The following is a 25,897-nucleotide window of genomic DNA, read 5'->3' on the forward strand; positions in this document are numbered from 1 at the left end:
CTACTTATTTTTTGTAAAGATAAGCCTTACCAAAAAGCATCCAGAATACAGATTACGTGGTCCGTCAGTCTTTTAGTTATGCAAAGAAATGTAAAGGTTTAGTGATTTTCTAACGTTGTGACGTTGTGCTTTACATACTCTAAATATAAAAAGCTTAGCTTACAATAATTTTGCAAGGCTCACCTGGGAACACAGTAATAGTGTCTGACTGATTATGACGTAACAAAAAAAATTAGCCAATGAGAGGCCACTATAAATTTTACCATTTGTCAATAACGGCCTCTCATTGGCTAATTTTTTTTTGTTACGTCATAATCAGTCAGACACTATTACTGTGTTCCTCACCTGGACACAATAAAAACTGTCCCGAATTTGTATTAATTTTGAGGAACACGACTCCAGTGACGTCATATTTTTCTTTCCCGAAAAAGGGAAGGGGGGAAGAAAATCTCTTCAAAAGAGATGGGGAAAACCCCCTTTTCTCCCATCTCTTTTTTCTTCCCCCCTTCCCTTTTTTTTCTTTCCCCCTTCCCTTTTACGGGAAAGAAAAATATGACGTAACTGGGGTCGTGTTCCTCAAAATTAATACAAATTCGGGACAGTTTTTATTGTGTCCTCACCTGTTTATTTATTGTATTAATGAAGTTATGTGAGAGAATCAGTGTTACAAGGTTTCCCAGGTCTCGAAAACTCTAAAAAAAATGAAGTCATTAGTTGATAAAAGAGATAAGACAATGAAAGAAAAACTGATGTACTAACCCGATTATGATGTAAAATACTACTAATATAGATTGAAATTATTAATGGAAATGTTTGGACACTGCTTAATAGTTAAATCCAATCTAGATTTATTAAAAATACTAAAAATATTTACGCCAGCAAATGATTGTAAAACTTTGGTTACCATAATAATTTACAGTCCAATACCCAATCACCATGGCTTTTAACAAGTTATTTTAATTAATTGGTATTTACATTACATGTAAATTTACTAGAATCCAACAATACTCTAATATACATATAAACACACAAGGGTAACTGTATAATTGTCATCATCTAGGCTGTAAGGATATGTGAATGGCAAATGAATTAGTCTTTTCATAATTTTGACAGAAATATAGCATGACATAGATTTTTTAATTGTTAAGGCCATTCGACCAAAGTTTTTCGTCCAAGAATGAGAATTTTTCTGTTTGGATAAAGAAAGAAAATAAACTCCAACCCAATATATACAGAATAAAATGTAAATAATGGAAATAAATATAATTACTTCTCTTTATAGTATTTATGTAACTTAAGTTAGATCATCCCATCATAAATTTCTATCTAATAGGGATGGTATGCATAATAGGACATAATCTAATGAATTCGTTTAACCTTATTTTTCTTTGACTGGATTATATCATTAAAGCACAGTGGAAAATTAAATCATCATGGTCGTCAACCATCTAACTCAATTACTGACCATCAATTCCTGAATTTCCATACTAACAAAATAAATTAATACTTGGATCAAGTTAGAGGAAAGACATATATTTTCCTGATTAACTTGAATATAAATAAAAACGACACTACATCGCCTGCAAAATACGACTAGATAAAAATGCGCGTAATCACAAAATTTTTAAAAATTATACTCCAATTCTCAAATCTATTCCTTTTTATTTTTACGGCTTATTGTGCCATTTATGAAAATGTATCCAGCCGTTTGTTCGTAAGCAGCGACCACAGCGCATACCTTATTAAATCTGGCTTGATCCAACTAAATTACTATACCTGGAAGTTAATTGTATTTATCCTGTTTCCATTGAGAACAACTGTTTGTAACTTGGCCAGGCTGGCAAACTGTCCTGTAGCCAATTGCTCGATCCTGCAAAAATACAAGGATGACAACATTCAGAAAGTACTTAAAAAGTTTACAAAACAAGGAACATTTGTATCAATAAGTACAACAGCATTAGGGTGGGAGGTCATTAAAGTAAAAGGATAGATGGGGCAAAGGGCTTTAAGTAACTCTACCCTCTATTAACACAGCCAAGTCGATACAAAAGATCAGAAAAAGACGAAAAAGGTACCCACCACTGGAACAAGGTGGTTGTTAGGGTTATACATCTATTCTAAACATTTATTATTATACTGTCCCATTGAAAATTAAATTTGAATTAATGACTATTTAATCCAACAAAGAGTAAGCACCTAGCTAAAATTAAAATTAAATATTGTTTTTAATTTATTTTAAGTAAACTTGTCCAATTAATCAAATAAATCTTTAATTTAAAGTCATTACCAAATTAAGATTTTATAAAAAGTATTTAAGCTGATATTAAACCTTAGAAACCAGTACAATTTACAGTACAACCTTTCCATTCTTGTTAATAAGCCTTACATAGAAGTAACAGGATGTCTGTCTGTCTCTCTGTCTGTATCGAAAGATATATGGTTCTCCTTTACAATGCAGCTTTTCAAATGTAATTGCACTAGCTAGGTTTAGTAGGTTTATAACTTTTTTTTGAGAAATCGCCAATAGAATGACCCCCCTAAAGAATATGAGGGTCGTAGCCACTAGTGAATTATATAGTAGCTACACAATGTAAAATCAATCTAACTACTCTCTAAATTTATCTTGAGATAGCCGGTTGCCTTTGACTTCAGGCATAAGTCAATGGCAGATAAATAATTTTACAAATTTAAGAATCATAACTTTATGTCAATATCATTTCCACTAGTTGAAACTAACGGCTTTACAGTAATACGTTGAATCAAATCAAAGTTAAATATGTATTTACTAGCAGCTACGCTCCCTAGAAGCATCTAGGTTCACTTAGGGTGGGAGGTCAACCCCCAATTTTCATTTTAAGATGTAAAAAAGAAAAGTATTTTTATGTTGGAGTGGAGATACCCTCTCCAAAAATAGTTTAAAACCGTCCCTAAAAGACCTAAAAGTAGCTTTACTGTAAATGAGAACCATATCGGTTCAGTAGTTATCGAGATCCTTCACCACAGACCAAAAATGCTTATTGCTTTATGTAAAAGGGTATACTAAAAATAAGATATGTCATCTTATAAAGGTATATAGACATACCTATCACAGAGAAACACCAATACAATTAGATTTGATGACAAAATCTTATTTGATTTGATAGTGGGCAGTGGACAATTTAAATCAGAACAATTGCACAGTAAGGAGTTGCAGACAAAAGTCGTGCAATCGAAGGATTCTACTGGAATGTTATATCAATGTAGGGAGATAAAATTGGGCTGTTTTATACACCTGTCCCCAAAGTTTTAATGTTTCGTACTCGTTGGTTTCACAACTTTGGGGACTTTTATTAAATTTTGATTGGTTTGTTCATTAAGTTGAACAAGCGTTTCAACTACTAATTGTAATCTACAGAAGGGTAATTTTGTGTATCATCACTAGGGATCATCAATTTATCGGCCATTGTCTTAACCCTTTGGATCCCTGATTATTTCAAATTTATTTTTCGTGAACCTATCCCCTTATACATGACAACTGCCCTACATTCCATCTTAAATTGGTGTATTATATAAAATACATTTGGTAACATCTTCCAAAATGCCAAGGGAGCATCCACCCCCCCCCCCCCCCATCCGTAAAGTAAAACAATTCTTAAAGCGAAGCCTTTCTATAATTATTAAAAGTTATTATGGTCGGTCTGTCAGTTAAATTGTTAATGTAGGCATGTTAGAATTTTCCTATCGATATCAAACTTTGCATGATGATTCCTATACCAGTTATGTACAGACCGATTAACGGTTACCAGTGAGCTTTTACGTTTATTTAAAACATGCTAATTTTAACTTTTTTCACACCAACTTTTTCATATGATATAATTATCCAATTCATCAAATATCTGGAATAATGATTTCAAGGACAACAAGGTACAATATTACAAGCAAGGCATCTCTATAATTAAAACATAAAAATGAAAGTTTGTTCTTACGCAATTTTGCAACAGATTTACTACAATTTTGTTTAGACTTACAAATTAACTTTCTGGTTATTAAGTTCTGACACTCTACAAGTATTATTTTTCGTTTGTCTATTATTCTGATTTTAACGCTTTACTTTAATAGATGCTGTCATCCTTGCTTATTTAAAAATTAATCTATGATATTTTGTTTTTAGGCTGAGGTAATTCTTAGGAGCCTGTATGGCTAGAGCTATCCGCAACAAGGGGCTACAAACAAAGTTTTGGAAATAACAGAAAGGAACTTATGGCCCACTGAAGATTAAAGGGATTAGACCCTACATTTCTTTAGCTAAAAATAAACAATATTGTATAACAAAAAAAGATAGGTAAAAGGAAAATGTTAAAAGTTTGAAAAACTTAAACCTTTGCTTTATTTTGAAATTGAAAAAAATCATTTCTGCGCGTTTTATCATTTCAAAATTTTATTTTTTAACTGCATTTTTTAGAGTTTTATAAAAGAATAAGTATGTTTCATGACATAATTATTAATTCATTTTTCATTTGTAGGTTGTGGTAGTTAAATTGCTAAATTGATATGCATATCATCATTGCTACGGTACTATATGGAAATAAAAAAAAATACCTTCAGTTGAAAAATGTATCGTTTAACAGCGAATATACATTTCCATTATTTCCTTATAAAATTGTATTTTATTATATTTAATCTTGAAGATGGATAAAATGCACGGAGCCCAATTTCTTTGTTTTCAATCTGGCCAATAATTTGTATGCTCAAGATTTTGACGGTGTGTATTCATTACCGAACATGTATCACATTGACATAACACTGGAACAAAGCCCTGTAGTACTCCAAGTTTTCAATCCGTCCAATAATTTGAATGCTAAGATTTTGCAAATGAAAATAAGAAAGTCAAATGCAGACCTTCCTAAATGGATAAGACAATAGCCGATACATCCCGAATGATGATACGCAAAATTACCCATTCAGCTTATAAACATTAGTGGTTGAAACATTCGAACAATCAACTTTATAATCTAACCAATCAAAATCAACTGTAGTTCCCAAAGTTGTTGAGCCAACGAATAAGAAAACGTTAACATAAAACTTTGGGGACTAATGTAATAAACAGCCCATTGTCCCTTCTCTCTCTCGGATTTTTTGTTATTAAATCAGAAAAAAATCGCAATAAATTTCGTGCTTAGAAAAATGAGTTATGAGCAAAGTATAATTCATAGAAAATAGAAAGAAAAAGATACAAAAATGCACATGAATTTTGCATAATGTAACGACACACAGACATGGGCATATATAGAGTAGATTCGCTACCAAAATTAGGTAAAGATTTCCAATTGACTGCTAAAAGTACTCACAGTACAAATTGAGTTATAGAGTAGTTGCATTTCTTATAAAATTATAATTTATCTACCCCATTACTTACTTCTAAATAACAACAAAACATAGAATAATAGGATTATAGAATGTACGGAGGCAAATCTAATGTAAAAAATCAGTTTGAAAATTTGGCTCAATAAAGTTCTTTGAACTAGGACAATCCGTACGATGACTGGCAGTAGATCTACTTACAATCACATGTAAACAAAGATTTTATATACCATGATAAAAGTAAAAATAAAGTCATAAAAGCATTGTAAACGTTTATAATTATGAGATGAAATATAATTTAAACGGTATAACAAAAATACGCTATTTAAACAAAGAACCTACCTGAATTAAATTCTATATTTAGAATTATTCCCAGGGACAAATGCAAAGGTTGGCAGGTTAATAAATAATCCCTGATTTTGCACCCCCTTTGCCGTAGACAGGGACAGTTGTACCCAGTAAATTTTGACATCGCAGCTACTCTACTACTTGAGTTTGAACGTTTGTAGGGTATTACGTCCGTGAGCGAAGGATGGAACAACGAATTGTAACTTATATTGCCAATTAATGTTTATAAAATAGCTCTGTCAATTATTAGCTAAAAACTTTTGAGGGTTTAAAATTGAATCTTGACTGGTATGTAGAAAGTAATATTGTTAAAATTCTATACCAATAATTTTAATCTAAACATAGATTGATATTGTTAATAAAAAAAAAACCATGTCTAAATCCCATTGAAAAAAAAATATTTGTAATTATGAAGGTGAATGTTTGTACGTATCCCGACCTCTTGTTGTAAACAATTACATATACTCTATTAAGGTAAGAGAAGAAAATAGAACAAGGATAATTATATCAAATAGTAGGAAAGCCTTTTCTATCAACAATTTTGCAAATTTTAATGAATAACGAAAAGATTAATTAACTACATTTTGGAAGAAAAGAGAGATAGATAGATAAATGGTTTAATTGACTGGATGGATAAACGGATGCGTGTATGGATGTTTGAATGGATAGATTGATGAATAAATGGATAAATGGATATAGAGGTGGATTTGATAGATGGAGGATAGATACGATAGGTGGATAAATAAATTGATAGATAGCTGGATTTGATTTGTGGATGGATGGATGGATGGATGGATGGATGGATGGATAGATTGGTGGATAGTATGGATATATGGAAGGATGGATGGATGGATAGATTGATGGATGGATAGATGGATGGGTTAGATTGGATAGATTGGTGGGTGGATGGATGGATAGATGGATGGGTGGATAGATGAATGGTTGGATAGGTTGAAAAATAAATAAATGGATATATAGCTGGATTTGATAGATAGAGGATTGATAATTAAGGGATTGATAAATGGATATTAAATTGATAGATAAATAGCTGGATAGGTGGATGGATAGAATTGATATATGGAAGGATGGATGGATAGACTGGTGGATGGTTGTATGGGTTAGATGGGATAGATTGATGGGTGGATAATTAATGTAGGGATAAATTGATGGATGAATAGATCGATGGTTATATAGATTATTAGATGGATTTATTGATTGATTGATGGATAGTTGAATGAATATTTGGATAGATAAATGGATGGATATAAGAATGGATGGATGGAAAGGTTAATGGATTCATGAATGGATAAATCTAAATGGATGGATTAAATGGATAGCTAGATAAATGGATGCATAGATAGTTGGACACATTAATGGATGGATAAATGGATAGTAAATTGATAGGTAGATAACTTTTTGTAAAAACTAGCGGATGGAAGTGTGGACGATATAGTAGCAACTAAGAAAAGCAAAGGATATAAAGTGAAAATTAGGTTTTATTTGACAGAAAGGGTAGAGAAATTATATAAATTATTTAGTATTACAATATAAGAAAGGGTAAAAAAGGTTTATTTGATTTAAAAAGTGTATAACCCATGTGAATATAACATTTAAATTTATTTTAAACGTATAGAAATTTGAGGCAAAACTAAAGAAAATTTACCTAAAATTATGTTTCAATGATTTTTTTAAATTTTAATTTATACATATAAACCAATTAATAAAAATGTCTAATAACGGTTTCTGTATTGTGGGTGCAACAAAAGTTTAAGTGTTTTGGGCTTTACACAGAACGTACAGACATACAAACAAACAGTTAGACAGAATGACGGAATATAAGAATTATGAAAATGATGCCTTATAAGGAAAAAAACAGATTCTTTACTATATTTTATTCTTGTTTTAGCATGATTACAATAAATTTTGTAGTATGTAGTAGGGTGATTCAGGAGCAAGGAATAGGGTACCTTAAATAATTATGATGTGTCTAATTTAAAGTCAAATATAAATTACACCAATAATAGTATAGGGCGGATTGCTTTGACCACTTAACTTGCGGATCTTATTTACATACAAAGTTATGACATCTATATACAATATCTTGATATTAGATTCGCTCCTTACCTCTACCCCTGTTAAGTTTTTTTTAAGTTTAAAAAAATTTTAAAAAATTGGAAGGTTGGAGCAATTTTTTCGGGAGAATAAATGTACAATACACCCATCCCATCCCAGAAATCTACGAAATAACACAAAATATATAGGGATCTTTCAAGAAGATATGAAATTTATTTTCTGGGTTGAATCCACTACTAGTCTGGGACGGTGGGGACATTGGACTGTTTATTACAATAGTCCCCAAAGTGTTATTTTATGGTTATTAAGTTGATTGTTCAACCGTTTCAAACACTAATCAAAAACTAAAGGAGAGGTTATTGTGTGTAACACCATTGGGGATGTACATCAATTTATCTGCCATTGTCTTATCCCTTTAGGTCCCTGACTACTAGTCCATTCAACCTAAGCCAAGCTACGTGAATAGAATATCAATTATTTTATGTGATTTCCATCCATTTGTAATGGACCCTTCCTACACCTCTAATCTATCTGTGTCAAAACTTTTGGCAGTCTGACGTCAAAAAGTGAGCATGACTGACTTATCATTAACCTGACAACATTCTGATGACATAATGACGACTACTAACGCTTAGAAAAAAGATCAGGCATCATAAAAGTTTTCTTTAATCTGTGGATTTTTTGGTGGGTTGCGGGGAGGGGGGGTGTCATTTCAAGTGCATGGAATGCTCCCTTATTTTTCTGTTTTTACACATGGATTATTTTGGTCGTTTAGTGATTGGGGGCTTGGCATCTCTTTAAAACGAGGAAATTATTTTCCAGTTTGGCTGCGAAACCGATTAATGTCTGCTGGATTAGACTCGGTTCTGAGCCATACAGAAAAATTATATAACGTATCGTATTATAGACCATTTTCTACAAATAATAAACTGAAAATCATATAATTAATACCAGTTTTGCTGGATTGGGACTTAGGCACCTCGGGACCTAAAAAGCCGGAATTAATCTAAGATTTTTTATTTTATTATGTGTGGAAAGCTGTCTCTAATACGATGCGATAGATATATAATACCATCTTTATTTTATGAAGTTTCTAAATTCTTGTGTATTCTAAAGTGAATTTGTATATCCTATTTTAAAAAGAGGTATTTTTTAGTTTGTACCTTGCCATACGTCCTTCGAAGGTTTTGGGTATTCTAATTTTTAATTTGAGTCTTAATGATTACAAAACCTTTTCTGAACATATTAGAAGCTTTACTGAAGTGTAGAACCATCATGTTTAGCGGTTGGCGAGATCATGCGCTACAGAAAGACTTACAAACGCAGACGGACATCTGATACTTTTTAAAATGATAATACCAAGGCTACTCTATAATTAACATGATCTGTCTGGCTTTACTGACCTGTTAAATGAAAGTCGAATATCTCTCAGATTTTTGTGAACATTCTTGTGAAGCAAATTTGTCGGTAAACTGAAAAAAAAATTTATAATAGTAAAGATTTTCTATAATTCAAATTGTTCAACAGTCAGTCTGTCCGTAACGCTATGGGGAAAATGTGATCTTATTAACTAATATTTCCTAGCTACAGTATGTTATACTTTGTTGGTCGGTATGTCAATCAAGCTAAAAATTTAAATATATAAAGATACGTTGAAAGGTTTTGCGATTTTTTTCTATAAATCTATTCTTGATTTTAATTATATTCAAATCTCATTGTCCGTATTCCCATCTATGACCTTTTTTGCGCACAAAGATATTGTCATCCTTGTTATTTACCTGCTAAGTCTATTTGATTCCAAGTTAAGATAATGTAGCTCTCCAAGGTTGTAGAGGGCCGTTTCACTGGTAATCACAAAATAAATCATTATTTTTTTAAAATGCTTTAAACCGTAGCGCATCCACTCATAGTCGGGGATGTGATTGGTTCGAATCTCGCATAATCACCGCGTTATAACTAAAGACGTTAGAAATATGTCCTACTGCTACATCGGGTGTTTGGAAAAAAAGGAGAGATTGGCTTTCCTTTGTTATCCTTGGTTGTTGGTTGTTGGACAACAGCATCGCCTGTATGATTAATTGATAGTTACATGCTTTGATTAAACGACCTTTAGTTTTAGGTCTCATTAATCTCAATACGAACATCATGCGTATAAAATTTCATGTTTTTAGTATCATTGGGTCATTTCTCATTCAATTTATTTTGTCTACTGCATATTATAAATTATTTGTTATGGTCATAGATATTTTTTTTCATAAAACATATAATTAAAATCTATCGATAATTATGCCAAAACTTAAGATAAGTTTAATTAGCTATAATTTACGTATTTTGTTTAATTTACAACACTTTGACTTTACAAAGGCGTTTGATATTTACAAATACAAAATGAATTTTATCTATTTTGACTTCAGATACGCATTAAGCTGAGAATAAAGTATGTCGTATTATTGTTTGTGGTAATTTCTTTATTAACAGCACCTGGTTCTTTTGTAACGATTTCTTTCTATTTCGCTATTTTAGTATCACTTTATCTTTATCTTTCTTTCATTCTTTCTCTCTCTCTCTCTCTCTCTCTCTCTCTCTCTCTCTCTCTCTCTCTCTCTCTCTCTCTCTCTCTCTCTCTTTCTCTAGCTTTCTTGTTCTCTCTTTCTCTCTATCTCTCTCTCTCTCTCTCTCTCTATCTATTTCTCCTTTTCCCTATAACCCACTTTCTCTTTCCTAACCATTAACCATTTTACCTTTTTGAAGGGAAAAAATGTAAATAATAATATAAGAATAAAGTATGTCTGTATGGCTATAAGCAGGTGGCTCTACTTGGCTTACTCAATTAACTAAGTGATATTTAGATACAAAGTAACATTATCATTTAGGCATTTTTCGTATCAGGAAAGTACAGGATAATGGCTTTAAATTTAATTCTAAACCATTTTCTATCACCAATTTTAAAAGCTTTTAGTGGCATAATTTTACAATTTGGCGTCCATTGTCATATCCCTGACTACTTTTCCCCCTTTGTCATGAAATACATGTATTCAGACTTATAATTTGCTGCTTGTAAAAAAAAAGACAGAAACACGGCTCGTCAGCCGCATTACAAATTTTGAAGATTTTTCCGCCGCAAAATTTGTCAAATCTTGATTTATAAAGTCATAAAGGAGATTTTGAAACCTTTACTTTAAAAACAAATCAAGTAGATGATAAAATGATCATAGGAAGGTTAGGTTTAATAAAGAAATTAAACGCCATGTCTGAGATATAAAAAAATGTTTAAAAAGATGGAATATCTTGACCAATAAACAGGTTCTAATATTTTCCATTTACAGTTAGAGTCTATAGTAAAATGTAAGGGTAGTCTCCTTTTTCATCATCTGAACTCTCTGACAAAGCCATGTGCACGCCACTGTATAAAATCAAGAAACACACAGATTGATAATTTGTAAAGCAGTTTCGCTGCAATCTATAAATATAAAGTAAGCTATTAATTAATAACAATAATTTTCCTTTGAAAATTGCTATTTTGTTTCACAATACAAAAATAGAAAGAAGAATCAAGAACGATTATATGCAAGTATGATGTATTGTTTTGGTAAATTTTTGCACTTAAAACTATATTTTATATGTATGTAAGTGACCGCAGGTGAAGTCACCCCAACCCCGCTAAAATAATTATGAATATCTGTTTTCACCCCTTTAAATATCACTCCTTACTGGCAAATTTCTGCGCACGCCATTAAGTCTTTTAATCCTTCTGTATTACAAAATTATTTAAAGTTAATCGTTCTTATATTTAAAAAAAAACTTCATAGCGGTTCTAACGGTATGCGTAACCTTTTTATACTATTAACACAAGCCGCGCAATTTGAATTGTTAAAATCTACGCCTTTTTTTCACCCTTTATCTTACACCATTGGTATTTTGTTATCTAGGTCTTTCTTAACGTGATTTCCTAAATCTAGCTAATTTTAACAATCTATCGCATCTATTGGACATAACTATTCTTGTTTCCTCATTACAAGTTCTTAATCAAAGTCAGTCTTGGTGAAATTTTTATGAAAATAATATTTCCAGAAAGTGTGCATTCAATGCCTCACTTGTATCACAAGTAGCAAATCTTTATAATCGCATAATTATAATGACAACACAACCTTTTCTTTCCTTAAAAAAAACTCGCTCTATGTCTAGTAGGGGATAGGTTCGAATCATCATTGGGGATATACATTAATTTATCGGCAATTGTCTTATGTCTTTAGATCCCTGATGTAGATGTGATAATATACAGAAGTGAATGAACACCATCCAGAAAAATACGCAAAAACATGTTTATGCACGAAAACCTTTCCGAGACATTACGTTGTTTTTCTGCTTTTATCAAGTTTTTTTTCATTTCTAATAATAGTTATTTTAAGACAGTGGTTTTTGAATAATTTTGCGCATTATAGACAAGCGAAGATAATCTATAACAGTTGTCTATTTGTCTGTTTGTCTGTTATAATTATCCACTATTCATGTTTCATATTTTTTTCTTTATTTCCAAATAGTTTTTAGGTTTAAGTGCATCCCCCACGCGGAAACCTGGGTGTCATCCATCATTAAAATTATAATTTGTAATTCTTTGCTTCCCCCTCTATTTCCTTCCTCTTCAGGTATTACACCATAGCAAAAAACCCTGTGCACACCTCTTGACACCATCATGACACAGTAGCACCCCTATCGACTTTGGTTTTAGGGGGGTGTAAAAAAATTGCGCAACCCTTATATACTCATCATTATTATTGGACAGAAAAGCCATTGTTTTTGTACTTCTTGTCCATAAAAGCAAAACAAATCGTAAAAATAAAAAAGAAAGTCAATTTAAAATAATTTGACGCAAATCTTTACGGAAAAGTTTGCTTACATTCAACTATTTAGGGGATCTCTCTCTAACCCATATATTCAAGATAATGTCCCCGCGGGCCACATCTAACCTGTCCTTAACCTAACCAAATACATCAAATATACACCAAAACAAGTTTATTTTCCCCAAAAGTTTGTTGTGGTCTAAATGCCAGAAAGACAATTGATAACAATCAATTTCTTTACAACAAAAGTTCAATTAAAATTTCTATAATAAGTAAAAATTTTGTAATTGAGAAGATTTCCTTTCTTAACACACTTTTATAAATGTTAAAGAAAATCATGACAATATCATAGGTTAATGATTTATTATGTTCCTGATATGTTGAATATTATTATTGTCCAGAGACAGCCAGAGTAAGCGATGGAGGGGCTTCAGTGCAGCTTCCGGAAAATTTCTAAAAAGGTATAATTTTATAATCTTAATTCTTAAATTATTTAGGCCGTGAAGATTATGGGGAGCTCGCTATTCTCTGAACCAATATAATTAACCCTATATTGAAGTTTCATATAGGTCCATAGACGCTTTATAACTATTATTGGTACCTCCACCCTCCCAAGGGAAAACGCCCCTATAAAAAAAATTCTTATTGAAACTAGAATTGATAGTGAAAGGCCAAAATCCCCTAGCCCCACCAATTCCTCAAGAGCCCCTGGAGGCCTATAGGGGCGTAGCCGCTAGAAATTACAACAATGAAGTATTTATTCGATTATTTAATGCCAATATCAATATTGGCAACCTACAGCACATAATAACTATGTTGATTTGGCAACCAAATTAATCCAAGGCAACAAATGTGTGTCAAATTATTAGCTGGCAACATACAGGTACAGAGATTCTTATCCAGAAATATAATTTACTTTTTGTTTCGGTGTGTAATGTTTTTTTTCTGGAGGCTTTTTTACAACAGTAGGTTTATTATCTGAGAAGCATAGCAAATCGGTGCAGTGGTTGGCGAGATCTTAATTTTAATCCAGATGGATAGACAGACATCATTTAACTTTGTATAAATTAAAATATTGTATTACATTTTACTGTTATTTATATATCTAAACTATTTTTAGCTGATCAACTACTTAAGATCACAATGTGAATGTTTTGTATTTGTAATCTTTTCTTTTATACAAAATTCTATAATTCAAACTTTTTAAAATGGCTAAATCTACAGCCCTGTCCTTAAGTACAATATTCTAATAATGTTGATTAATTCAAAATTTCAATATTGAATATTTAGGATAAAGGATATATTAAATTTTGCTAAAAGTTAGGGTGTGGACATTGGAGCTTAAATTGTACAGGCATCCAAAGTTGTATAAACTAGATATCTTATTCATAGGCTTGAAAACTTAGGGAACAAACCTTCAGTACCCAAAATCTAATCAATAGGAGGAATATTTAGGGGTGTGGTGTATATCAATATATAGTTCATGGCATTATTCCTTAAAGTCCCTTATTAAAAATATTCACAAAATCAAATATTTTTTTTGAGTGAGGACGGGAGATATTGACTTCCAATTTGACTAATTTATTTAAACAAAATTTATGAGCAAATAAAACATAATTTAAACACCTTATCCTGTGCACGCCACTGTTGATATCTCATTTTACCTGATATTTAATCCAAAGCTGATTTCCAGACTTTCCAGGGTAGCTCCAATATTCTTGAAAACCATGTCGTCCATTCGGTCAATACTGTTAAAACTCAAAGACAACTCCCTAAATAGAAGAATTTGATTATCTCTGTATCATAAAGTATGGAAATCTTTTTTTGTTTGTCTTTATGTCCAGTAAGATCTCGTAATTGGTTAAAAAAAATTACGTTTTTTGGCCTTCCCTCAAAATAAAAAATAATTATTTTATAAAAGGGAAATTAAATGACCTTGTTATTAAGTTGGTTTAAAAGAAAATTAAATCTTAAATAATTTAATTGACGAGAACAATTATGTCCAATAGTATCATAGCAATAACATGTTTTATTAATAAATCAAGAATAGAATATTGTGATCATGTGATCGAAAAATAAATTGTGTTTTCATTTTGAAATATATTCGACTATTAACAATCAAAACAAAGTAGAATCAAGCCTTTTTTAAAGATTAAGATCTCGGTAACCGCTGAAACGATTGGGCTCTTCTTTTCAGGGGAAATAGGTACAGGATTTGTTAATTTTGCTTCCTACTACATTATTATAAAGATTGCAATGTTGGAGCACAAACATGCAAAACTAATTAACAGAGTAACTACGCTGTTATCAACTTTCCCCTTCGAGATACAAAAAGAATGTGGGTCATCAAAAGTTGGCGTAAATCATGTTAAACTTTTAAATTTCTGTTAAATCGATTCTGTCGACAATTTAAGCCATTGCGTAGGGTTGAACTACCATCGAAAATCTGTTATTTTGGTTAGTAAACTGATATTCAAGTCGATGTCATGACACTTGATGTTTAAGAACAGATGCATGGCCCAGACAACTCAATGGATCCTGAATTGGGGACCTTTTCGTCTGCTAGCGAATTGATTTCTACTTTTTTGTGGCTACTCGGGTGTGTTAATATTTCCGACGCTATTAGCTGATATTCAAAGATCTAATTGAAAGTCTTACCCAGGGTCCTACTCCGTGGACATATATATATTTAACCACTGTCCCCTCTATTCTTTTACTTTAATGTAATGACTATTAGAATACTTCTCTAACCAATTAACGATATCAACACAACTGTTTAACAGGGAAATTTGATAAAGTTGATGCTGTTAAAAATTGTTAAAAATTGAACTAATTTCCAACTAATTAAGATTTTTTCCCACTTTGAAGTGAAACAGTTTTCCTCACGGACAATAGGGATTAATTAAAAAAAAACATTCAATGAAATAATCTGACAACCTAAAAACAGGCTAGCGGCGGCATAACTAACGGCTTTACGTATGGCCTTTGTCCATATATTTTATACAATGAATTACAAGGATAACAAATAATTAATATTCTTATCTTTAGCATAAATTAAATTTTTGTGAACACACAGTAATTATTTCCCGACAAAGGTCATGAAATTAAAGGTATGCCGTATTGGCCTACTAGTTTTTAGACACATTTTTTTCTTTAGATTTATATTCCCTATAATACTTAATTTTACTCAAAGATTAAATAGAATTATAAATTTAATGTTAGAAGATTAAATCCAATTAGTTACTATAAGTTTTTACTTTTAATAGTGTTGCGCCTCTAGCATTAAGGGGCTTCTCCCCAAAGGGACGTGTCCCCAACCCCTAACAATTACTTTTATAAAGATCTGATAAAAAAAAGATATACAAGTTACACAAAATTGCATATACATAGACAAACATACATCCTACTACTTAAGTCTAAAATAAAAGATTCTAAGATTAAAACCAGTTTTGTTCGCCTCGAAGGACCGACGTCTCTGGCTAATGAAAATGGCATATTCGTCTAAAATTGTCTATAATTCGAAGCTTTACATAATTTTTCTGCATAATGGTTTTTACATTGCATACATGATTTTTCTGGTTTGCGGCCATACTGGAAAGCATTTGAAAAAAGTGGAATTTGTATTAAAGATAAAGCTGTAGGCCTTTTGTTCAAAATTAAAAAAACCTTACCTTAACTTGGGACAGTGTTGGAATAGATGCGCCCCTAGTTCAGACAATCTATTGTTCCTATAAAAAAAAAATATGTGTAAATACTCATTAGGGATAGAAAAATAAAAATTCTAAACAAAGAATTAGGGAAAGATGAATTTGTTGTCCATTGTACTTTCTCTGTATTTATAGAATTATTAAATGAAAAGGCATACACACGTGTAAGAAGCAGTCGTAAAGGCAGACATATATGAATTCATAAAAAAAAACTCATACAGACTGACATATATACATACAATCACACAGACAGTCATAGAGACAAACACAAAGACATTTACATGGACACACATACAGACAGACAGACATACACACGAAAATTTAGATTAAAGAAAATACATTTTTATGTTGATATTTTTGTTTTTGTGACTCGACAAGTCAAGGCATTTAAGAGGTCCTACTGGATACTATTAGATGATATAAATATATTGTAAATTAACCATTTTTTTCCGGATGGCTACAAAGCAGATTGAAAAGCAAACTGGAAAAATAATTATATCCTCTCCGTGTATATATATAAAGGTGGAACAAAATGGGCCAAACCCTGCCCCTTCATGAAATTAAGATATTTTGCCCTTGAAAAAATGTCACTAATGTTCCCATTGTTGGATTAACACGTTCGCTCATACGTTGGCCTAAAAACTTTCGAGACTTTTATAAATTCTTAATTGGTTATCACAAACTAGCAGTGTTCAAACTTTTCCACCAGTAATTTCAACCTACAGAAGTGGTAATTTTATTTATCATCATTGGGAGTGTTTGTTTATCAATTTATTGTCAATTGCCTTGTCACTTAATTAATCCTATTATATAAAGGAGAAAGTATTTTTGTTTGAAGCTTAAGATCTTAATAACTGCTGAACTGATTTGGTTCTCTACTTTAAGGTAAACTTTACATAGGTCCCGCAATGGTTTTAGGCTATTTCATATTCATACCTTAGTCTTTTTAGTGGTTTCAGGCTATTTTTTACCTTTATTCTGCTATTTGAATACAAAGTCAATAGATGCCAGGGGCAGATCCGCTGGTTGAAATTAAATCCTTACAAGACATCTTGAATTGAGCCAAGACTATGGTATTGCACAATGGTGTAGTATCTTTTCTGTATATTCAATCTAATTGATTATTCACAAATAGCCAATATCTTACGAGTAGTGAGGATAAGGCAAACAAGGATAGTGCAATGTATTATAAATTAATATTCCTACAAATAATGGTAAGGAAATATTTTTTTGTAGATATTGATTTGATTTTGCGGAATGATATTTTATATTCAATTTTTCATTATTTTTCCAACAGAAGTTTTAATCTACCAATGGCAGAAAAAAAGTCTGAACGTATTAATATATTCCTTAAACTATGATTAAAAAATCACAATTTCTATAGATAAAAATTGTTGGTGTAAAAGTTTGGACACTGCTGATTTGTACAAACTAATTTAAAATTTCCTAAAGATTTTATACCATCGAATGAAAGAACATTTCAGTGTCCCCTCCCATTCTCGTTAATTGGGACTATTTATTTTCATTTTTCTTATGGGACAAACATTTATACCAATTGTAGATTATTTCCTTTTTTGTGTATTTCTGCCGTATTCTTCACTTTGTCTGTCCGCCAGTCTCTCAGTCAGTCAGTCCGTAACGCTTTGGGAAAATATGCTTTTCTATGCTGCTATTTAAGGTAGACAGCTGAAATTTTCAGTGAAAATTCATTACACATGCTCATCTAGTATATACATTGTTTTGTTAGTCTGTCCGTCAATCAACAGACAAAATCTTTATTTTTTAAAGATTTCGTGATTTTTTCGGTAATTGCATATTATCTTTTTCTTTTCTTTGTTATGACAACTGAACATCGGCTCTATGACTCAATTTGTCCGTTTGTTCATTCAATATTTTTTTACTTCGCTACATATAGATGTTGTTATTCTTGCTTTGTTCTGCAATCATCCTGAACAGGGATACACGAATAGGACAAATTAAAAACAAATTATTCTCTGAATGGAAAATTCAAGGACAACAAAATGACAACTGGTACTCAGTAGTGATTAATAAAATACAAATATAAATTGTAGATGACCTACACATTATGCATAATAAATCTTCCATTTGCAAACCCATGAGTCCCTGACCTAGAACCATCTCGACCCTTTGGTGCTTTCCCTCATGCCCAAGGAGCACTGAAGCCCCCCTCCCCCGAATTATTTTTTTGATAATATTAAAAATAAATAATTTTATGCTATGCCTTAACCTAGCGGGGCATATACTTGCACTGGCCTAATCCTGCGGGGCTTTTCAGTACCTAATATAAACTAACCTGACCTAGAGTAAAAAACATAAACAAGAAACTATCCCTCCCTTATTTTCAGTTTATTACACAAATAATGGGGGGGGGGTGAGTTTAGTGCTCAGCTAGGCAACACGAGGGAATACACCGATCCCTCTCATGCAAGTTAAACATTGAGAATAGATTTTCATGAGAAAAAGGTTAGGATTAGTACTTGTCTTCATAGGAAAAAAATATAGAAAAGGCATAAGGTAGATAAGACAAGCGATAACATGGAAACAGTAAGACTAGAATTAACATTGGTGAAGTTTAGTGTTTGACTTTAAAGAAGATTTTTAATCTAGGTTTATGTTTGATTGTAATAAATTCTACAAATATAGAGCATAAAGCATATATTTGAATAAGATATTGTTAATTTTCTACTTGCTTACATAGAAAAATGATATAGACTGTGTACTGTACATTCTAAAATATTCGAAATATTTTCTAGATTAATCCTTTTATCATAAATGATACAAAAGTATTTCAGGTAAATAATATATTTGTTTAAGTTGAACATTTTATATTCAGAAATATCTGTTATAGATTTTACAACTTTTTAGGTTAAAGTCTAAAAATTTATTTCCTAGTATTATTGAATCATATATGTATATAAACAAAAATGTTCGTACACAATAGATACTTTTTATATGAAACAGATTATTGTTTTCAATTGACAATCTAGAGTAATAAATCTATTTAGAAAGCTACCTAGAAAATTATCTATGATTTTCTATGATTCAGATAGATACTGGGTAAATATAACGAAAGAAAATCTTTACAATAACACTATTAGCTGCATACAACTTAGTTAACTTCAACAGTTGGGGGCAAGTAATATTTTCCCCCTTCTAAATAAGAAAAAAAACTAGCAAGTAAAAAAAGAGAAGGGTGGCGTGACACTTTCAATATAGTTCAAAAAGCAAGAAATAAATAATAAACAAATAAACAACGATATCTGTCGGTACACACTGATATATATCCTTTTACTTTAGTAATTTGGATTATTGTTTCTTTCCAAAAGTTATATGTTAAAAGATTTAGGTTTTAAAAATTTTGAAATTTTGAAAGTTATTCCTTTTTTAAAAAACAAGTATGAAATTATATGATCACCATGAAAGAAGGGCTACTTTTCGCTGAATGCTTTATTTCCATGTTATATTTTACTAAAAGAAAGGGAACAAACTATCTAAATAATAAACTAGAAGGATTAAAAATGTTTCAACCATCTAACTGTTTACTGTAGTAAAAGAGCCTTTTCTTTTTTCTAAAGTAAAACTAAATAAGTAGTCTAGTATCAATTTTTGGTAGGTAAAAAAACTATGCACAGTACAATACCTGCCAAAACAAGTTTTATGTGAGGAAAAGTTTATTAAAGCAATACCTTTGTTGCAATCGATATATTATTACTTGCATGTTGCAACAGATTTTCATATACTCTGGTGAAGTAATGCTCGCCGATGACTAAAATGATATACCCTCCATCCACCCCTTTACCCCATCCACCCTTTTACCCCAACCCCTCTTCTACTGGATGAACGATCTGACCAATACATAATGTCCTTATTAGCAAGCTAAATTGACGACAAACTTTTCACTGTGAATGTATCCACTTATATTCTACATATATCAATTTTTCTAGCACTGTTCATTCCAAGTTTTTGATTGTGCGGCCTTTGCATGGTAGTAAGACGTGCCAGGCGAAGGTTTTACCCCTCACTCACTCTTACAGTTATGTAATACATCTGACATAGCTACAATAGGTACAAATTTTACACTACATTAGTCAGTAATAATGACTTGGTAGCAGTGAGGATAAGGGATAAGACAATGGCCGATTGCACCTCCAATTATAAACTAAATTATATACATAATTTAGAAGTTAACTAATGAGAGATCGTGTTTATAAAACCTGGGGATCAGTATAATTTACAGTCCAAAATCAACGAGTTAAAAAGGAAGATTTTGCAAGATTTAATGCTTATGACGGACAAAAGCAAAGAGTGACAGGTGTAAAGTCAATTATAGAGTAGCTTCTATAAAAAAAATAATATCTTTTACCTTAAAATCAAAGTGTCCAGGTTCTGTGCCCACCCCTCGAAATGGCCAGCATCTATTTCTGTTATCTGATTATAACCTAAGAAAAAAATAATTGGGTACATTTTTTAAAATTCTAATATTTAAACTAATTTAGTTATAATATGGTTGTAGCTTTCATGAGATGTGTCTCACAAATGTTTTTTAATTAAAGGCCAATATAAGACTACTATTGATTCTTGAAGCTTAAATTTTAAATGAAATGACGTTGTTGGGTACGTCTTGAAACTGGTTGTATGTTTGATGTTTTCTACCTAACACTGTACAAGTTTTTATAGGTACAAATTTATATTTTGACTTTATTGAAAGAGTGTATATAGATCTACATATTTGTATAAGAATATATATAGTGTCAACCATTTAGACCATACACCTCTCAAAGTAGGTAAACATTAAACCGATACAATTGGCAACTTTAATCTAGTATTATCTTACAAATTGATTTTCAGGGATAACACAATGGACGATGATTTAATATTGAAACTATTAAAATCACACCTTTTATAGGTTAAAACTATTTTTTGGAAAGTTTGGACATTTTTAATTTGTAAAAATCAATCAATATTCCAGAAATATAAAAAAAATTATAAGCCAACGCATGAGAAACCGTGTTAATAAATTTTAGGCAAAAACAAAACTCCTACCTAAAAACTGTATAAATATCAAACTAACATTAAAATAAGATTTATTTAGATTTTTAAAGGGAGGGAATGAATATTGGTCGGTAAATGTTAATAGTACCCAAAGTTCTATAACCATATGATTATGCAATTTGGCTCAAAAACTTTGGGTACTTTTGTTGAATTTTCACAAACATTTTAACCATGCAATAAGGATGACAACATCCATAAAAGCGAAGCACTGAAACAGTAGGACAAACGGAGATTAACACTTATATAGTGTCAGAACTGAATAATAAGAATATTAAAATTGTAAGTAAATTTGTTGAAATTCAACTTTATACAGGATAATGTTTATGGACATACTTACATTTCTAGAACTTTATTAAAGAATTGCTTCGCTGATAACATTAAACTTTGTTGTCCCAGGAATCAACATACCAAAAATCAGATCAATCGGATAATTAAATCACATAAAAAATGTTGTTAAATAAGTCAAAAAATCAATATCTTTAAAATAAACGTGCGGACATTCTTGTAATGATTATAGAGTTGCTACGTTTTTTAAATCGTACCTAACTACTAAAGGAATCGCCATGGAAAGTTTGAAATCGATAGGACAATTCTAACATGCCTAAATTGACGAAAAAAGCTATCCGTCTGTGACGGACGTAAGAACGGACGGACGTATGAACCGACCCTAATTATAGAAAAGCTTCGCTTTTAAAAATGTTAATCTGAAAAATTTATCGACCATTTTCTTACCATTAAGATTACAAGAACAAGAAATTAAAAGTTAAATTTATTTCCTATCCGATTCTTGAGATAGGTGTGTGTACAAATGATTGAAACTTTGGTATCACAAATTGTAAGATCAATCAGGAATTCTAAAGGATATCATGTTTCATCCTTAAAGATAGCTATAAACCTTCCCAGGATCTATGCGAACCTACATGTGAAAGTAGATCTATATCGGTTCAGCGGTTAGCAAGATCCTTGGTAAAGAAAGACACACACACAGACACACACAGATCCTGTTACTTTTATATAAGGATTATACTCATAAACAAACATTTTACTTCAATAATGATCAATTGATTTTGTTTCACGAACTTATTACACAAAAAAAAGTCAATATATTTATTTTGGATGTAATCCCAAATGAAATTAAACCTTACGGAATAACTTGCTATGTCAATTTAAATTATTTTAAATTGGAAATACGTCTAAAAAGGAAGAATGAGAGTAAAAGTGGGAAAGGAAACCCCTAAGATGGATTTAGACGTATTTTTACATCATACATGACACTTTCCGTATCTCCTTTTGAATTTGCACAACATATACCCGCTGTCCATGAATATTTAGATATCACAAAGTTTGAAATAACTTTGCCAAGGTCTGAAGAAGGTGGGCAGCATTCTCCCCCAGAAAAAGTCAAGTTTTAATCGTGTTTATAAAAGCAAGAGATCCAGGTATCTAAAGAGATCATACAATGCAATGGCCGATAAATTGATGTACAGAACATTCCCAATAAAAATACAGAAAATTATCCCTTCTGTAGATTACAATTAGTGGTTGAAATGTTTGGAATCAAACAATTAAAATTCCAAAAAAGCACTAAAGTTGTTTTGTCAACTAACATGTAAACGTTATTATAAAACTTTAGGTACCAGTGTAATAAACAGCCCATTGTCACCTCCTGAAACACTATCTTAGTACTTGTTTTTCACTTAACTCAAATTCTTATTCAATCTTATGATCATATTTGCTATTATGATATTTTTGGCGATTATCACATTAATGATACTCTTGTGGCAGTGAATTCACACCTCATGGGAATGGAGACGGTTTAAATGTAATGCATTCAAATCATTCATTTCTTTACAATAATGGTCATGGAGCTAATTTTGCTCTGATTACAAGAGCAAAACAGCATACACTTACATAAAAGTGACAGAATCTGTGTCTGTCGTTCTGGCTGTCCCAAAGGATCACCTAACCAATATTGTTCAATTTTACAAAGGCAGCTTCTTATAAGTCTTGGTCAGGTTTATAACTATTTTAGGGGAGGGTAACACCACACTACCTAGAGAAATCGCCTCTAGAAAAAAAAACACACAAGAAAAATATCCTTCATTTTTAAAAACTAAAATTGAAAATGAGCGGAAGTCGACTACATCCCCCAACTTCAAGTGACCTGAGAGGCCTCTAAAGGCATAACCAACAGTATTAAATATTATAGTATTTTGGCATGTATTGTGAAAATAGTCTATGACTTTATGCTTGTTTGTCTGGGTGTCTGTTAGTCTGTCTGTTCGTCTGTAAGATCTTTTATCTGTCTGGCCGGCTGTTTGAACATCTTTTAGCTTGTTCGTACGTCATTCTTTAATTAAACATATGCACGGCCAACACTTGTGATTTTATCATATACTTGAGGGGCACTTGAGGAGGGGGGAGTCGAATTTGATAACCCAATTTCTTATTTTAGATTTTAAAAGGAAAAGTAAGAAAAATATTTTGGGATGTGAAATTTTTTTTTTTGTGTGGGGGGACTTGTCCCTTTCATCATTTTTAATTTTAGTTAAAAAAAAAATTTGTAATTTAAAAAAAAAAATTGGGGGGGTATTTTTCATTTTTGAGGGGGGTTAAGAGTGTCCCCCCCCCCAAGAAAATAGTTATAAACCTTCCCGGGACCTATGAGAAGCTACCCTGTTAAGGAGAACCCGATCGGTTCAGTGGTTAGCGAGATCCTTCGGTACAGACACACAGATACACAAACATCCTGTTACTTTAGTATAAGGATTTACTAAATGATATTAGTCTTTTTTTTGCCTAATTTTCCGCCATCAACGTCTACCAAAATCTATCTCTCTACCTCGCTCTTTTTATCTTTTTCTCTCTGTCCTTCTTACTCTATCTTTCTCTCCATATCTATCTATATTTCTCTCTCTCTCTCTTTCTCTCCATATCTATCTTTATTTCTCTCTCTTTTTCTCTCCCTCCATCCGTCTCATGACTCCATGAGTACTAAACTAATGATGAAAGTTTATGTAGAAAAAAAGAAGAAAAGGAGTAAAAGTTTATTAAATACCTCCGAGATAAAAAATATATCCCTACAAACCCGTAATTTTATAAATGAACCCCCTCCCCCCCTTCAACCTCAAAGAAATAAATGTTTAAAGTGGTTTCAGGACGGTTCGAAGAAAAGTAATTTTTTTAGATGTTTGTTTTAATTTGTGTAATTTTTCTAAAAAGTGTTGTAATTACCAATACTTCTAGAGAAACATGTATCTACATTTTCCTACATAAACACAGCTCCCAGGGTAATAGGGGTGTTATTTTGGTCCAATTTGAATATAAGGGATATTCCTTAAAATATCTAGTTGAGCAAAGTTTCTTGATGAGATAACACAACCCTTTGATGATCTTTTATTCGGGACTTTTTCAGTAGCCCATCTACTCTATAATAATGTGGTATCCGCCTAGGGTAAATGGCAGACACCAGAGTTCGAATAAAGACTACGGCAGTGTGAACAGACGTGGACACCTTACTATAGAGAAGCTACGCTTCTCTAGCATTCACTAGACAAGAATCAACATCTATTTCAGTTGTCACTTTATTGAAGGTTTAAAGGATACTAAAGCTATATACAACAAACAATAACTACATGGATAGGAATAAATAATCATAACATAAAAGCATTATAATACATATACAATAGTCAGTTTGGGCAATCATGATCCCCCATCCCTGGAAAGGGGTGGGGGGAATTAAGAATACAGTTAACCATAATATAAATACATATGGATTTGGAATAAAGATAGTTAAAGATAAATCATACAGTAAAACATAGATAATTGCAATGGTTAGGTAGATGGCTATCCCTGTCTGGGGCAGGCAGGATAGCCCATGGAGCAGCACAATAGGTAGATAAGCATAGAGGGGTTGAGTGGTAGGTCTGGGTACTAAAGAGGGAAGGTTTGATGATTACTTGTGACAACAACAGTCTGTGTGGGGGTGATTCTATCAGGTGAGGGCAGGTTTAGATCCTTTATCCTCAGGGTTGAGGTGGTGCTGATAACTTGGTGGTTGAAGGGGAAGGTTCCGGTGCTTAAGATGGGAGAGGGAGGGTAACACCCCTCCCTCCATTTGCAGGACAACTGAGAGATGAAATCAGTACCGTTATCTGACATATTTCCAGGTGGCTTTACAATTGTAGAATAACAGGATTTAGCTAGGTGCGTAGCATCACTATAATGTCTTGGTTTCTGCATGGGCCAGAGCTGTCGCATACCACAACTCTCCCCTCGGAAGGCTGGAGGGGTTGTCTGCACCGCCAGACTTCCGACAGTGGTTGCGGCCTTCAGTTTGTTGTCCTTGTGGAATGGGTCCGCCAGGATACCAGCTGCTGACTGGTGGTGGACTCCAGCCCTCCCCAGGTCGAACGGAATCTACTATATCTGCTGGAGTAGCTGGTCCTGTTGGATGTTCTGGCCGTTGGATGTGTACCTCTGAGGCCACCCTGGCAACCTCCAGGGGTGGCACAA

At 32.1% G+C, this 25,897-nt stretch overlaps 1 protein-coding gene across 1 annotated transcript in view; it reads right to left on the bottom strand.

The window, feature by feature from the left end:
* LOC145330806 (uncharacterized) overlaps positions 1-25,897 on the bottom strand; it is a 163,653-nt gene that overhangs the window by 50,719 nt on the left and 87,037 nt on the right. The window contains exons 17-24 of the mRNA XM_080175472.1: positions 20,694-20,769; positions 16,274-16,330; positions 14,267-14,374; positions 12,975-13,055; positions 9,540-9,605; positions 9,165-9,233; positions 1,777-1,870; positions 621-692 (exon numbers count right to left, since the gene is read on the bottom strand). Of these exons, the coding sequence (XP_080031598.1) occupies positions 621-692; positions 1,777-1,870; positions 9,165-9,233; positions 9,540-9,605; positions 12,975-13,055; positions 14,267-14,374; positions 16,274-16,330; positions 20,694-20,769 (623 nt within the window). The remainder of the gene's footprint in view (positions 1-620; positions 693-1,776; positions 1,871-9,164; positions 9,234-9,539; positions 9,606-12,974; positions 13,056-14,266; positions 14,375-16,273; positions 16,331-20,693; positions 20,770-25,897) is intronic.

Source organism: Acartia tonsa, chromosome 10 (genome assembly GCF_053477335.1).
Source record: "Acartia tonsa isolate MP-2025a chromosome 10, ASM5347733v1, whole genome shotgun sequence".
Taxonomy (NCBI): Eukaryota; Metazoa; Arthropoda; class Copepoda; order Calanoida; family Acartiidae; genus Acartia; species Acartia tonsa.